General features: G+C 41.1%; 1 protein-coding gene across 1 annotated transcript; it reads right to left on the reverse strand.

Annotated features, from left to right (window-relative positions):
* Window positions 1-221: 221 nt before the first annotated feature.
* ano6 (anoctamin 6) lies at window positions 222-14,229 on the reverse strand. The gene is made up of 20 exons (XM_034525768.1): window positions 13,761-14,229; window positions 9,919-9,989; window positions 9,377-9,505; window positions 7,747-7,812; window positions 7,384-7,671; window positions 7,047-7,160; window positions 6,802-6,917; window positions 6,467-6,601; window positions 6,276-6,381; window positions 6,028-6,088; window positions 5,664-5,809; window positions 5,389-5,466; window positions 4,888-5,116; window positions 4,632-4,801; window positions 4,446-4,543; window positions 4,135-4,265; window positions 3,493-3,698; window positions 3,187-3,383; window positions 2,736-2,841; window positions 222-2,260 (listed from the first exon to the last, which is right to left on the reverse strand). Exons 1-20 carry the CDS (start codon window positions 13,849-13,851, stop codon window positions 2,042-2,044), a joined length of 2,757 nt encoding a protein of 918 aa, XP_034381659.1. The 5' UTR covers window positions 13,852-14,229; the 3' UTR covers window positions 222-2,041.
* Window positions 14,230-14,376: the final 147 nt, after the last annotated feature.

Raw genomic sequence — 14,376 nt, forward strand, 5'->3', positions numbered from 1 at the left:
CATTATCAGTAGCAAGTACCTGTAAACTACTACACCAAACAGCGTATGAGAGATTTGCCAAAGTTTCTGATCAGGGATTGTTAGTTCAAGAATGGTTGTGTGTTTAGTTTCTGGAATGTGTACTAACCCAGTTAAGGCTGATTGTGCATAGTTGCACAATGCATCTGGTAAGCAATGAAGATTAAAGCATAATGACATCATATGGTTTCATGCAGGAGAGATAACAGCAAACCTGTTTTTTTATTTTCATTTTTCATTTTGCTGCTGTAAGGTGAGAATGTCCTCCAGGCACCGTCAGTACACTGTGATGCCAATGATGTGTTTTTATTTCAGGTGCAACAGAGCACACTTCTAAATACATCCCATGTGAAAGGTAGAGAGGTAAAATGAAATAAAACATAACATGGTGGAACACTTTTGTTTAAATCCTTGGAGAGTATTTACATTAAGAATTAATACATATTTAATGGCATTGATGATATAAAACAAAAAGACAAGACACATGCATCATAAGATATGGCTGGTATTTGATACCGTTTGCATACATGTTGGATATAGTACCATAGTTTAAATCACAAGGCGAGGCAAAAATGCAGCAGAGGTGTTGATCTACGATTTCAGCAAAGACACAAGAGAAGACTGAATTACTGTATTGCCGATATCACAGTGCAGCTCAAAATGTTGTGCATTGCAGTGGTCATGGCACAGGAGTGGAATTTGGTCAGTAAAAAGTGCATAACAGTACAGTAGATGTGAGAACATGAGGACAGAAGGAGACAGACTACACTTCCATTGTCAACTAAATTAAAATGAATTAATTGAATACAAAAATTATTGGCTAAATTGAATAGCATTTGGTGTAATGCTAAAACAGCATTCAGTTTCAAATCATTCTTGTGGTTTGTAAACCTGAATAAATCAAACTTTTACATGGCATCCTGTTGGAATTGGCAAATACATTTACTTTCTGAATTGCCTGTAACTTCAACTGTAATTGAATCCCCTCCAAACAATGTAACAGGTTTGGTCACTACGTGACTTTAGGTCAGTTGGTCCATGTCTATGCTATCTCAACACTTGTGTAACATTGTGAGGATCACCTCGGCTCTTTAGTTCGAGTAACAGAAATGGAAGTGTAAAAGTGTCAAATCAACATTGCATTCAAAAGTGGTGCATTTATTGTATATAATACTGATATTTCATGACAACATTGAACTAAAATGGTGTGACGCGCTGCAGTGCTGGTATAACCAAGTCATAATTCCATATAGTCATTCAACGAGAAGAAGACACTGTTGACAAAAAATATCCATCAAATGTTTTGACAAAAAAGCAAAGTTCAATCTGTCAACGAAGACCATGTGATACTGATGAAAGCCCTGGAAGAGTTGAGCTACGATTGTTTTGTTTTTTTGTATTCTTCGCTGATATTAAGCTTAAAAATGTGAGGCACTGATTGTACATTGGTTTCTCTTTGCATAACATCCAAGCCAGGTTGCAATAGTCAATGCATAATCAACATCCAGTCATTTAGCTGAATGCGTGTCATCCTATCTGAGTTTTCTATGTTTAGATATTACGTCATGATGTTTAAAATTGTTAAAATCTATATCTAATACGATTAAAATTCAATACTGGCTTCAGATTTGCATAAATTGAACTCCAACTCGAGTTGATACGGTCGTGTGAAACACTGCCATGTGATTTGATTGTCCTACACTTCGTTTGTGCCAGCTGCACTACGTCAACCTGTCTGCTATATTGAGAGTAAAGTAAAAACAAAAAGACTAGATGTGCTAGATGCACCGTTCCTTTTCCTTTTGCACACTCACACCTGATGGGAGTCCAGAGTGTGAGGACAGTAGACCGGGGTGAAGACTATACAAGTGCTTTCTCCTTTCTTTGTCCATCAGTCCTTTAAAGTCTATACCTTGTTCCAGGTCTTCATTTTGTTACCGGTTCACAAGGTGTTGGTCAGTATTTTTAACAGATTGTATGTATTGGCCTTATGGTCTGACGTCTTCTTCCATACATTTTTCTTTCAGAAATCCAGTTCCATCTCCTCCCGTGTCAGGTTCACCTCTGCAAACTTGACAATCCCGTCGTTGACTGGTTTCAGACGCTTGGTCACCAGCTTGAGGTTGGTCTCATGGAGGACAACCTGGGTCAAGTACTTCTCTCGTTTGATCTGTTCTTTCACAGCGTATGGGACATCCGGGATCACGTAGGACAGGATGAACTTCGTGAAGTAAACAATGTGCTGTGAGGAGTAGAAGAAGACAACCCCATTAATACGTTTTGATAATGGGTTGGACTATTGCAACTCCCTCCTGGCAGGTCTACCTGCTAATGCCATTCGGCCTCTACAGCTCATCCAGAATGCAGCTGCTCGACTGGTCTTCAACCTCCCGAAATTTACCCACACTACTCCGGTCCTCCGCGACCTTCACTGGTTACCGGTGGCCGCCCGCATCCGCTTCAAAATATTGGTACTTTGTTGGTTAGCACTTTAGTAGCACTTAAATGGCACTTACAGATAGTATTCTGTAGTTGAACGTTATTGAAGAAATTGTACTCGCTTGATTCTTGTTGTTCTGAGTTTGGACTCATGGTTTAATGCACTTATTGTAAGTCGCTTTGGATAAAAGCGTCAGCTAAATGACATGTAATGTAATGTAATAATAATGAAAGATGTTTTTAGTGTCAGAAAGGTTTCCTGTTATGTTCACACTCACCTCTAGAACGATTATAAAAGCCATTTTGGCAGCGATCACATGCCAGTAGTAGATTGTGTACTCATACTCCTTCGGGTGCCCAGGAGCATACCGGAAATCTCGATACCTAAAATGAGGAAAAGTACACACTCAAACATTATTTGCCACAAAGCTGCTCCTGACACCAGTACACTATCCAGCTTGCCATCCTATTTTATGTCTGTATGTGATGAAGTTGAAGTTTTTCCAGAAGTTTACATCACAACACTGTCATTTTTACAATCTTTATAAATATCACTTTAAATGGTATGCGTCCTTTCATGTATAAAAAAATATATATATTTTTGTCTTAATTCATTAAATCATTTGTTTTAATTGTGTAGGCACATATTTTGGAAAAATAATCTCATGGATGATAGATATGAGAACTGGAAATTTAAATTCAGCACACACAGATGGACAATCTTTGTACCTGCAGGTGGTGATGTTGTAAGGTGTCTTCATGGGCCTGCTATTGTTGGAGAAGTCGTTGATGTTGAATATAGACAGCGAGCTGTTGGTGTAGCCCTGCATGGTATGATTAAGGTGATCTCCATATGGGTACACCGAGAAAGACCAGTAGTAGACCAACCGTGGAATCATGTCGGATGTAAAAGCGATTATCATGGCCTGTTGAGACACCAGGACACCAGGTAAATGTAGTGAAGGCATACAATTGATCGTCACAGCTGTCGTCAATGTAACTTCAACCAATAACTCAGTGTAAACAGTATCTCACATTTGTTGCGACAGCCAATATAGCGATGCCTTGAAGAATGGGCTGCCAGGCCCCGATGTCCTGTGCCTTCTCTGGGACGATGCGGCGAAACTGAGTGGTGATTTTCCAAGCATCAACCCGGATCTCAAACAGGTTGTTGACCAGAGCCAGGACCGGCGCCAGTGGGAAGGAGGCGACGAACAGGGTCACAAAGCCAAACTGGATGACTGAAAGAGACCAGCCACAACTCAGTTGCACCAGGTATTTGTACATTCAGTAATTGTGTGTATACTCTATCATTATCTCTTGGTTATTTACTAACTGGTTTGAAACCAGTTTACTGAATTGGGTTGCACCATTAATGCTTAAGACACGGGACGAGCCATGAGAGTTGTATTCATCTTCTCGTCCAACTCAAAATATTCTTTGAACATTATCATGAACTGATTTGGAATATTTCAATGAAATGTCACTGAAACATTAAGTAACAGCTAACCACTACTGTATGAAAGACTTAGTTTGTGTGGCGCAACCTGTTTTGTTATATAGACATACATAAGTCTCAATATAGTCAACCCAGCATTATCAATAAGTCTTGAACTTAAGAACAGCTTGTGCAACCGGGTGCAGGTGCAGCTGTGAATGTGGCAGACGGAGACTTACCCATCTCCAAATATTCATAGAAAAGCCCTAGTTTTGAGAGGGACTGCAGCCGGTAGTCCTGCTCCCAGCGAGGAATCACCTTCTCTGAAGGCCCACGAGTGCAGTGGCGGAGAATTAAATTTTTCACCCACCTGCGGAGGCGTGGAAGAGATTGTACAGTCACAGTAGCTCAGTATGACAATGGGAAGTTGGTGTATGATTAGCTATTAGCTAATAGGCTGAATCTATGAGCCGACACTGTGTTGCTTAATTGTATTACTATTTTTTTTAAATATTTAACATAGAATTGTTTCTAGATTTTGACTTCTTACGGTAGCAAGACCTCTTGGATGTTGTTCCAGATGGCTTTTCCGCCCATGATGATAGAGAGCTGAGTCGTTAACTCAATCAGACAACCACCTGGATCACACTGCAGGACAGCAAGACACAAAGCATGAGTCAGGAACGACAAGAGAATAAGGGAGACAGGTAACAAACAGTTGGACGGAAGACTGTACCTCCTCGTTCCGGTATTTTCCCAAGAGGTAAACAGGATCTCCAGGATAGCCAACCGCTTTCCCTTTGGCGAAGGCGATGTAGAAACAGGAGGAGTAATAGTTGACGAACTGAAAGAGGAACATCTTCAGGGTCAAGCTGTTCTCGTAGTCGGTCCTGGTCCGTGGCAGCTCTGTTGTCGGGTCAGATAAAATAAAAGGATTTTTGGATTGAGCCACATGCAAGTCAATACTGGGGAAAAGGACAATTCAAACTCACCAAAGTCTGTGATCCAGATGGCGACCCGCTCATAGAGAGTGTTGAGGATCATAATCACAACGAAGCTGATGAGGGAGGCTGTGACAGAGGTGGCCATCTGAGGTGTCACATACTCCTTTAAGGGTTCTAGCTCCTTCATGTCCTGAGCTCTGAGTTTAGCCGAGAAGGCAAAAAAGGCAGCCAGGCGATAAACAATGATGGCCACAATGGACGCCAGGATCAACAGAATCTAAAAAGGACGAAATACAGTTGGAAGGTTCATTTTATAATCTGTCGGTTCTGAAATTGCAAAAATGGGAGACACTTCTTTTAAAAAAAGTAGAAAGTTACATGTTTCAAATAATAAATGACTAATGTATGAATATTTAAATGGGTTTAAATTGACCTTTTCCTTCAAAGAAATTGTATTTTCCTAATCATCAATACCAAATAACATATTCTATAGGAGCTTGATAGTGAATTGCAGACCGGGAAAGAAGAAAATACATTTATTTACATTACCCAGAATAAGACTGTCCCAATTCCTATCGACAACCGAAGACATCGTCCGCAGGCTGTGTAGGGCACGGTTTCTTTCACCTAAAGCACACACAAACACTGTGCTTTGAAAACAACATGGCAAGACTTACAACTCATTATATCAACAAAGCATCCCCAAATAGTTTATACGTTTGGAACACAACTTGTTTGAATCCATATTTTTAACCCATCTTGATTTGTTTCTCGGCTGGTGTAGCTGCAAAAAGAATAGAATAAAATGTGCATGGGATTTTTACCCCTGTTATAGGGTTCTTCCTCTCATAGATGCACTTTGCTTCATATTCTGGCCGAGGTGACTGCTCCTGCTCCAGAAACTCCACAGTGTCCCACGTGTACTCCAGCTCTGCCTGGTAGCGCTTCCAGAACTCCAGGAACAAAGTGACTACAGTCAGGAAATGAACAGGAGCAGGAAAAAAACAGGAAGGGTAATAATAAGAAAGAAGGAAACATGGAAATACTATAGTATTGTGTCTTCCTGTGCCTGTTTTGATTTTTAATAATGCCAAAGATGAGGACAAAATTAACATTTCAAATGGTCAGTAATAAACACAGACAGAAGTCAACACATGGCATGTTTTTGACATATTGTATACATCTTACCCCAGATTGACATGAAAACTGCAAACACCAAGGTTCCAAAGTTATCAAATATGCAAAGTTTCTAAAAGAAAATGGAAAGAACATGGACATCAACATGGGCACAGTTCTGTTGTGCTTACATGCACATCAGTTCCAGACTTAACAGTTGTTTTGTGGAAGTAGAAGAAGGCATCACATATGCAAAGTCAGTTCTTCTTTTTTTTTGCATATTGAACAACATTAGTAGAAACACATAAAGTCAAACCCACTTTCGAAGCTTCGCACGTGCTGTTCAACCTCCAATATTTGCATTCTTTGTCACACTGTGGACACATCACAATCTTCCCTCCAATTTCAGGGTCGCACACCTCTTTGCTGCGATCATTAAAACATAGAGCAGTGAGGATCAGACCGGGAAATCACCAAAATATCATAATTCAACATCTACAAGGAACTGTACCTCCAGGTGCTGGTGTCTTGAGTCCTGTATCCATAAATGAAACAACCCAGTCCCACAACAGCAGCCAGAGCCAGCATTATTGTGTAGAAGCCCAACCAGGCAAAGTAAATGCCAATCTTCTCCCCATAATACTTCCTGTCAACAAAAAGAAGAAGAAAAGCTCTTCAGTGACAAAGACATCAACACAATTTTAATTGTTCCCGCTTGTCACACTTTTAACTGCAGTCAAACACTATTCACACATGGGACCAAAGGCTCAATTGAAACACTGTCATGAGAGTCATTCTAATGCTTTGAGTTGAGTTTGTGACGAGAACATAAAGGTTTGTGTTTACCGAATGAGGTTCAGTGGTTGCATCTTGTAGAAGCTTTTGGGATGAGCCCACTCCTTATAGAGCAGAAATCTCTCGTTGGGGCAGCCCTCCTCTTTGGACTCGACGTTGAACCTTGACTGAAATAATGATAATGGTACAAACAACGAGAATGTTCAGTACATTTTTAGTAATTGCATGACACCATGGTAAATGTGGCTGTTCCAAACCGAAAAAGGAACAAACCATACCCATTATAACTAACTTACGTCGTGGAGGGGATAGGCAGCTTTGTACACTCCTCTATCCAATAATTTGGTGATGCCAAACTTCTTAATGTTCCCTCGTATTTCATAGGGGGCACGACTCAGGATGTAATACGCCTGGAAGAAGAAAGAAGAAGAGGTTTTAGTCTTTAAGCTACCCATCGGTTTACACACTCATCAAACATATACTAGTCTGATGATGCTTTTAACATGGATGATTTGACTTTTTCGAGCACAGGATGTCTACAACCATGAAACATTCTCCTTCAAAATAAAACTAAAATGTGAAAAAGAAGTTGCAGGCAGCCAGAACGGACTACCACGACATGAGCCGACTTGCCATCCTGCTCCTCATGGACGCAGTGAAGAAGACGTCTTTGTCCCTCACGTAGAAGTACTCCAGGCGGTCCTTCTCAAAGGGGGCGGTGAAGAACTCCGTCTCCTTGGTGATCAGCTCCTCGTTGGGGTAGAAGTGCTTGGTGATGCAGGAGAGAAAGCGCCACCGGGAGGGGCGCGAGGACAGGTCGTTGGGCTGGATGGGGAGCTTGATGTGCAGCACCTCGGCGTAGGTGCACAGCACGTCCCACGGCATGTGGACTTTCACAAACAGAAGTTTCTCATCTATTACCTGCAACGGGCAAATAAGCAGTGCTTTAAGTATTAGGTACAGTCAGAAACCTTCTGAAAAGTTCAGTCTACTTACAGATTGTATGGCCTCCAGCTCCATTCCCATCTTCATCAGGCTGGCTTCAAAGTACTCTCGCCACCTCTACAGTAAACACCACAAAAAAAAGGCTTTCAAAGGGCTTCCTGAGTCAACGCTCCCTCCTCCTCTCTGGCCATTATGATTCACTTTATGTTCCGGGTAAAACTATATATGCAGGACTTATGTGCCGAGCCGGCAGTGTAAATACTGTGAGCATTTGTCAAAGGACTTTCAAGAGGGATTATCTGTATTTACAAACTTAAATTGCTTATTTATTGCTTATATTTATATAATATTTCAGGTAAAGAACGTCTCTACACATTATCACTTTGATTACCTTCATGTGACCCAATTTGTCATTATTGTTGTATAGATGGACTATGTTTATTTAAAGCTTAATTAAATGTATGATGACAGTTTATATCTAACACTATCTGAACTGAACCACACCCTCCCAGAAGTTAAAGTCAGTGCAGAAAGGTTTAGCAACTTGTGTTTGACCCAGGTTCGGCTCTGGAAAAACAAAGTAAAGGGAGTGCCTGGTGGAGACTGTTGCTCTCCCATCACCTTTTGGCTTTAGTTTGCTTTGGGATGATTACGAATGAGGGATTGCTTCAGACCCAGTGAATCTGTGGTGAAGAAGCTCATGAGCTCTGACTACCAGCTGGCCTTTTTTCAAGGAACTGGACGAAACTTGCTTACACCCATTACATCCGCTGCAGAAAAACAAGATATGAGCAGGTATTTTTCAACATTAAATAGCTAACATTTTGTCAGGTTTGTTTTGATGATCTTAGCCTCCACAGGGCACAGTATCCATTTCAAAACCACTTGGGGGGGATACGGTTGCAACACTGCAGATAACACCTCTAAAGTCTGTCTACAAGCATCATATGACACATCCCTGTAAATCTATTGTGAAAGACACTGGTAGCCACAAACCACACCAAAGACAGGTAATCATGTCTCTGTGTCCTTCATTGGTGCACTCCCATTGCTGCACATCTCGATTTGTGAGGTGGCGTAACGCTCCTCATTTCCAACACTTCCCTGAGGGAATCTAGCCAGCCGTGTGTTGAATGAATGAGAAGTTCAGTTGAAAGGCCCTTTTCAAAACAATGTATACCAAGCTGTTCCCTTTCCTGGGTAATGAAAGCGTTATTGAAGTTCCTGTGCTGAATATACACGAGTAAAGTCACATAATGCCATCCTGCTGCAAATGAAAACTCCCTTTACAAACAGGCAAGAGACACTAGAGCTTGTATGTGCAGCAACACACAAGGCATATCAGGAGCATATGACTTACATTTAGGTGTTATGAGAAAACTACTACTTATATCTTACATTAACAAAAATAGTTATTCATTAAGAGAAATTATTTTCTACCGCATAGAATTATTATTTTATTATTATTTTAAAACTCTATGTTATGTCTAAAGATTTGGGATGCTGACAGGTTCAAGTTTATCCACGCTATCTAATAACAGCAAAACAAGGCTCAAAAACACCCAAACATATCACCCTTCATAGCGGCTCTCGTTCTGTGAGTAGAATACCTTGTTCTCTGATGATGCACTGTGCGGAACCACCCGGCTCAAAAGGATCTACAAAAAATGAAAAGGCCTACCTTGCGCCGCTGGAACGTGTGCCTCTTCTCAAAATCCTTCTTATCCTCATCTTCGTAGGCCAGGATGAAGTCGATCCTCCTCACGCCGTCATTGAAGAACAAGGAGTCGGGTTTGTCATTAAACTCAGTCTGAAGGCAAAAACAAAGCTCAACAGGTAAGTCTACATACTGAAACTCGTACTCCTGTTCCTCCATAGTGCCGTACATGTTGCACACAGAGAGGAGAGGAAGGTCCTTGTGAGTGAGATATTGTTGAATGTGGACATTGACTAGCCTATTTAAGTCATATGGGAGGAATGGGAAGTGTAAACAAATTCTCTCTCTCTCTCTCTCTCTCTCTCTCTCTCACCTGAAAAGGGAGGGGTGAACAATCAGACTTCTGTCATCGTGATGAATAAACAAAACAATATGCGACTACATGCATGGTTTCGTATATTAATGCATTTTATCCCACGTGTGTTTTGTGTGGTGATTTGGTGTCTTATGGTCTAGTGACTTCAATATCTGTTTGCAAAATAATCAACATTACTGTGCTGACTCACCAGTAGTGCTTTCTTGATTATTGCTCCTTCTTTAATACTGTGGTATGTTGGTAAAAACTCCTCGGGGTAAACTGTGAAAATAAGAGCAAACACATCAACGTGAATACAGGCCTACAAATAAACACATTTACTTTAGCCAAACCGCTACATTAGCGGGCTGATATTATCATGTTGTTATCATTATAGTCGTGTCAAAAGGATATGCAGCAACCGATAACAATTTCACTGTATATATATATATATATATATATATATATATATATATATTGATTAGGGGTGTCACAAGAAAAAAAAGAAATGATGTTGAGATCATGTTAATAATACACACATGATAATTTAAATATGTCATTAAACCTGCGCATCTTCAATCACACTTTTGTACAGTTATGGTTCCCGGCTCTCCCTCCACTCGTATTTAGAGTGTAATTCATTTGCCAATGAAGAGGCGAAACGATTGATTTATTGCATTATTTATTTTTGCAAAGGCTTGTCTTCACCGAGGTCTGTTTGTCAGTTGTGTAGGCAGCTTCACCCGGGGCATAACAACTAAACATAGATGTATTGAAAGTACTGTACTTTTATTGTAAAAACATTTGAGATCATTGATGTTGCATTTAACTGTAAAAAGGTTATTTGTATTAGACACGTTTCAGTGGAATTTCTAAGTTCCTCTCTTTGAGGCGAACATTACAATCAGCTGAAGGGAAACCAGAAAGATGACAGCTGAAACCAATTACCTTAACTACTGTTTTCTTATGCGACTCCTCTGAGTAACCTGTGGGGGACGGACTTAACACACATCCACTTCAGCTGGCATTAACCTGCAGCTCAGCTGACGCTGCGGTTGTTACAACAGAGCGACCAGGTCCAACTTAAGCACGCATATCTGTGTTCTGGTCGGACTGAAGCCGTTCTAAGGCACAGGTCGGCTAATGGGGTCGCTAAGCGACACAGCAAGGACAACACAGTTATGTTATGTGTTTACACAACTTAAAAACAATAGCAGCTGATATTCTGTTATCAGACCGCCACTATGCGTATTGGCTGAGCTCCGCCTCACCCAGCTGCTGGCATGGCTGTCTGTTTTGTCTGATCTTGATTTGCCGGTGAAGGTGCTGCTGACCTTACGAGTGCTTCCCACCCACACAAACTCCCACCAGGACAATATTCATGTTTGACCTCACTGGTGCTCACTGAAGCAGCAATAGCTGTTATTCATTTCCAAACCGGTCTGAGGGTTTACAACCAGTGACCCTCTTAAGACAAGCCTCACCAAACCTCATGCTGTGATTGTTTCCTTTTTACTGCTTGCACACAATTGCCCTCTTACCACAATGTTGTATTTCTCCTTGGAAAAAGAGAAGAAATAGGCCACCACCTGCTGCATTTACAGTATGCACTTCAGAGCTTTCACAAAGATTCATCAAGAACTCTGCTCTCAGTGTTCACACCACTGATCATATCACAGCTGAAGAAACAATATCGCCAACATTGCATCAAACAGGGAAATCCCTGCAATCTTTCCATATGAAGCCGAGCCCAATGACAAAAATATAACTAAAGACAGATGTTGTTTTCAAAACACTGGCCATAGTAACACATGGGAAAACTTCACTGTGGAATAACTGTTCATCACAAGACTTTCTTTTGACAAATTCCTCTGAGAGGCTAACAGTTTGAACTCTAACAAAGCTTGTAGTACGAGAAAGTCCATCAGTATTTTAGTTACGAACTGCTAACCCTTAACAAGGGTGCTTATCAGAAGCCAGTTAACTGTTTGTATTGTGGGCCTGAATCCTCCCCTGTACACTGTCCCATGACTGTTCTGTCACAATATGTGTCTTAGTTGTTTGTTTGAGGTAACACATACCAGATTTGTTTTTTCTACAGTAACTACATTGGTGTGTGAAATAAATCAAATGTGCATGGGCTCCTGAGTCCTTAAACCCAACGGAAACGCTGTTACAACACCTCTGTACCCGACAGTCAGTCAGTATGTATGTATGATTCTTTTGAAAAGCATGTTGAATGCCCACGAGCAGCTTTCTCACCACAACCCACCCACCCACTGCTCACTTCCTCTCTAGAGAACATCCTCCATGACAACACAAATACAAATAAAAGACAGAACAAACAATTGTTTTACTTTCCAACTTTGATTTTGTGCAGCATGAAGGTGCATCATACATTTTACACCTAAAGGCTAACATTTAAACACTTAACTCAAGTTTAATGCAAGCCCAAAAACAAGTTCCCCTAGCACACATGACAGGAAATGATCTTTGGCATCAACAACTGGTTGATCTGGTACAAGTCGAGTGTCTTTCACAGGAACAGAATCTGCACTAAGATCTTGCTTCAGTATTTGCAGTTAGTGCCGATACTTGTGTGTTTTGCATGTGAGATAAGATAACTGGTGATACTGATGATACATTTTCATTTAAACTTGCTTCCAGCAGTGGAGACACAGCTCTCTCCCTCATATGCACTACAGTGACCATCAATGCAACACGTTAACTGTACCAATTGCTTCTGTTGTAATCACAGCATCACAGGCTGCAAGAAAGTGTGGCTGGGAATAATGAATAACAAGGGAATATAGGCACCATTAAATAGAGTGCACTTTGGCATGCCCTTTGTGCTCCAGAGTGAAAGGCATTAGTGATTTCCATATGGCCAGGGTCTTCTACATATTTCTCACAACTATTAAAGTGAACTCAAAGAACCATTTTGACCCTCATTGAGCTGTAAGAGAACAAAAATGCATGCAATACCAGGCAGTATTTCAATATAAGCAAGAGAGGACTAAAAGTAGTGTGCAGATTGAGAAATAGTTCCCACAAGTATTGTACAAGACACTCCGTTGCTCCAAAGTTAAGTTGTTCTTTCCATTTGTAGCTACAGGAATGTCATTCATGTCAGGAACAAAAGAGCACGGAGAGATAGGATCCGTCCTATTTCCAAACCTTCCAAATGCCACATCAGACATATGTGAAAGAAACAGGTTGGTCGGTTTTGGATGCCCAACATCTGTCATCTATATCAATTTATAAAGCAGAAGGAGTGCTGTGAGCTTGTGCCCTCTTACACATGTGTGCACCACCACAGTTGATCTGCTGCACATGCAGCGAGCATGACTTAAAGCTTTTGATCATTTACTTCTACATTAGTATCCACCCTTTAAAAAGGTGACACACCCTCATGTTTCATGGTGGCAAAAAAAAAAATTGTAAACCATAATGGATGTGTCCAATCATGAACTTAAGTAGAAGTGCTGCATTTCAAATCTGGAATCATTTGCACCAAAATGTACCAATGGTGAAAGCAAAATGGTGCATGTCAATGTTGTATTATCAAATATTACTGGCTGGTGCTAATTTAATTAGTTTGATTTAGTAGTAGTAAAATGTATCATCATTTCAAATAAATGTAGTGAGGTGAAAAATACAGTATTTTCCTCTGCAACGTAGCGAAGTGCAAGTTGGGAGACAATAAATAATACTGAAGTAAATTCATAATTGCATTACAGTATCATAAGAGAAAATGTAGGCTACTCGACTAAGTGTAGCGTTGCACACCTGTTTGAGTAACGTTGTGGAAGTTACATCCATCAAAGTACTAATGTTTAGACAACAACCAACTATAAAGTTGTGATGTATGAGTGGGAGCTCAGCTGACACACCCAGAGGTGAATATGGCCTCACAGATTTCACGTATCACATGTGCCACTATGCTTAAATCCACAAAGTGCCCGTAAACCCCTCGCACATGCACAAGGAGACAACACCAACAAGTCTCTTGCGATAAACACATTCAACGTTACGTCTTTACTGTGCTCTCACCAACGTCCTCGTTGATCATGTCCAGGATAGTATCACCCTCCAACGCATCTGTCTCACGCGAGTCCATCTCGAAGATGTCGTTGTTGCTCATGGTCCTGGTCGGGGGTGTCTCGTCACATCACCGACAGCAGCAACACCCCAACAAAAACCAAACCGACAGCTTTCCTTTACCGACAGCCTACCGCGTATTACAACAGCTTCGCAGCGCGGCCCCGTCCCGCGCGCATTCTTTGTCTATTTCTCAACATGGATACAGTGGAGAAAAAACAAAAAAAGTTTTGCTCAAGTCGTGACTTGAGAGAATGGAAGTCAAACGGGTGGGGTCGGTGGAGGAGGAGAAGGAGAAGGAGGAGGGCGTTGCTGTTGACAGATCAAGTTACGCCCACTTCTTATCCCTGAAGTTAGTTGTTTAGCTGGCTGATTAAAGCTGGCCGATTAACACACCACAAAAAAGACACCGCGTGGCATCGCGGTGTCTTTTTTGTTTTTGTTTGAGATGTTACAGGCCGCCTCCGCAGCGGGGAACTGTACGTTGCTCCGAATTTATTCCACATGTCAACCATCATGCAGCTGCAGGTTCCAGTTTGTAACGTTAAATCAAATATATTATCGTAAG

This window comes from Cyclopterus lumpus, chromosome 23 (genome assembly GCF_009769545.1).
Source record: "Cyclopterus lumpus isolate fCycLum1 chromosome 23, fCycLum1.pri, whole genome shotgun sequence".
NCBI lineage: Eukaryota > Metazoa > Chordata > Actinopteri > Perciformes > Cyclopteridae > Cyclopterus > Cyclopterus lumpus.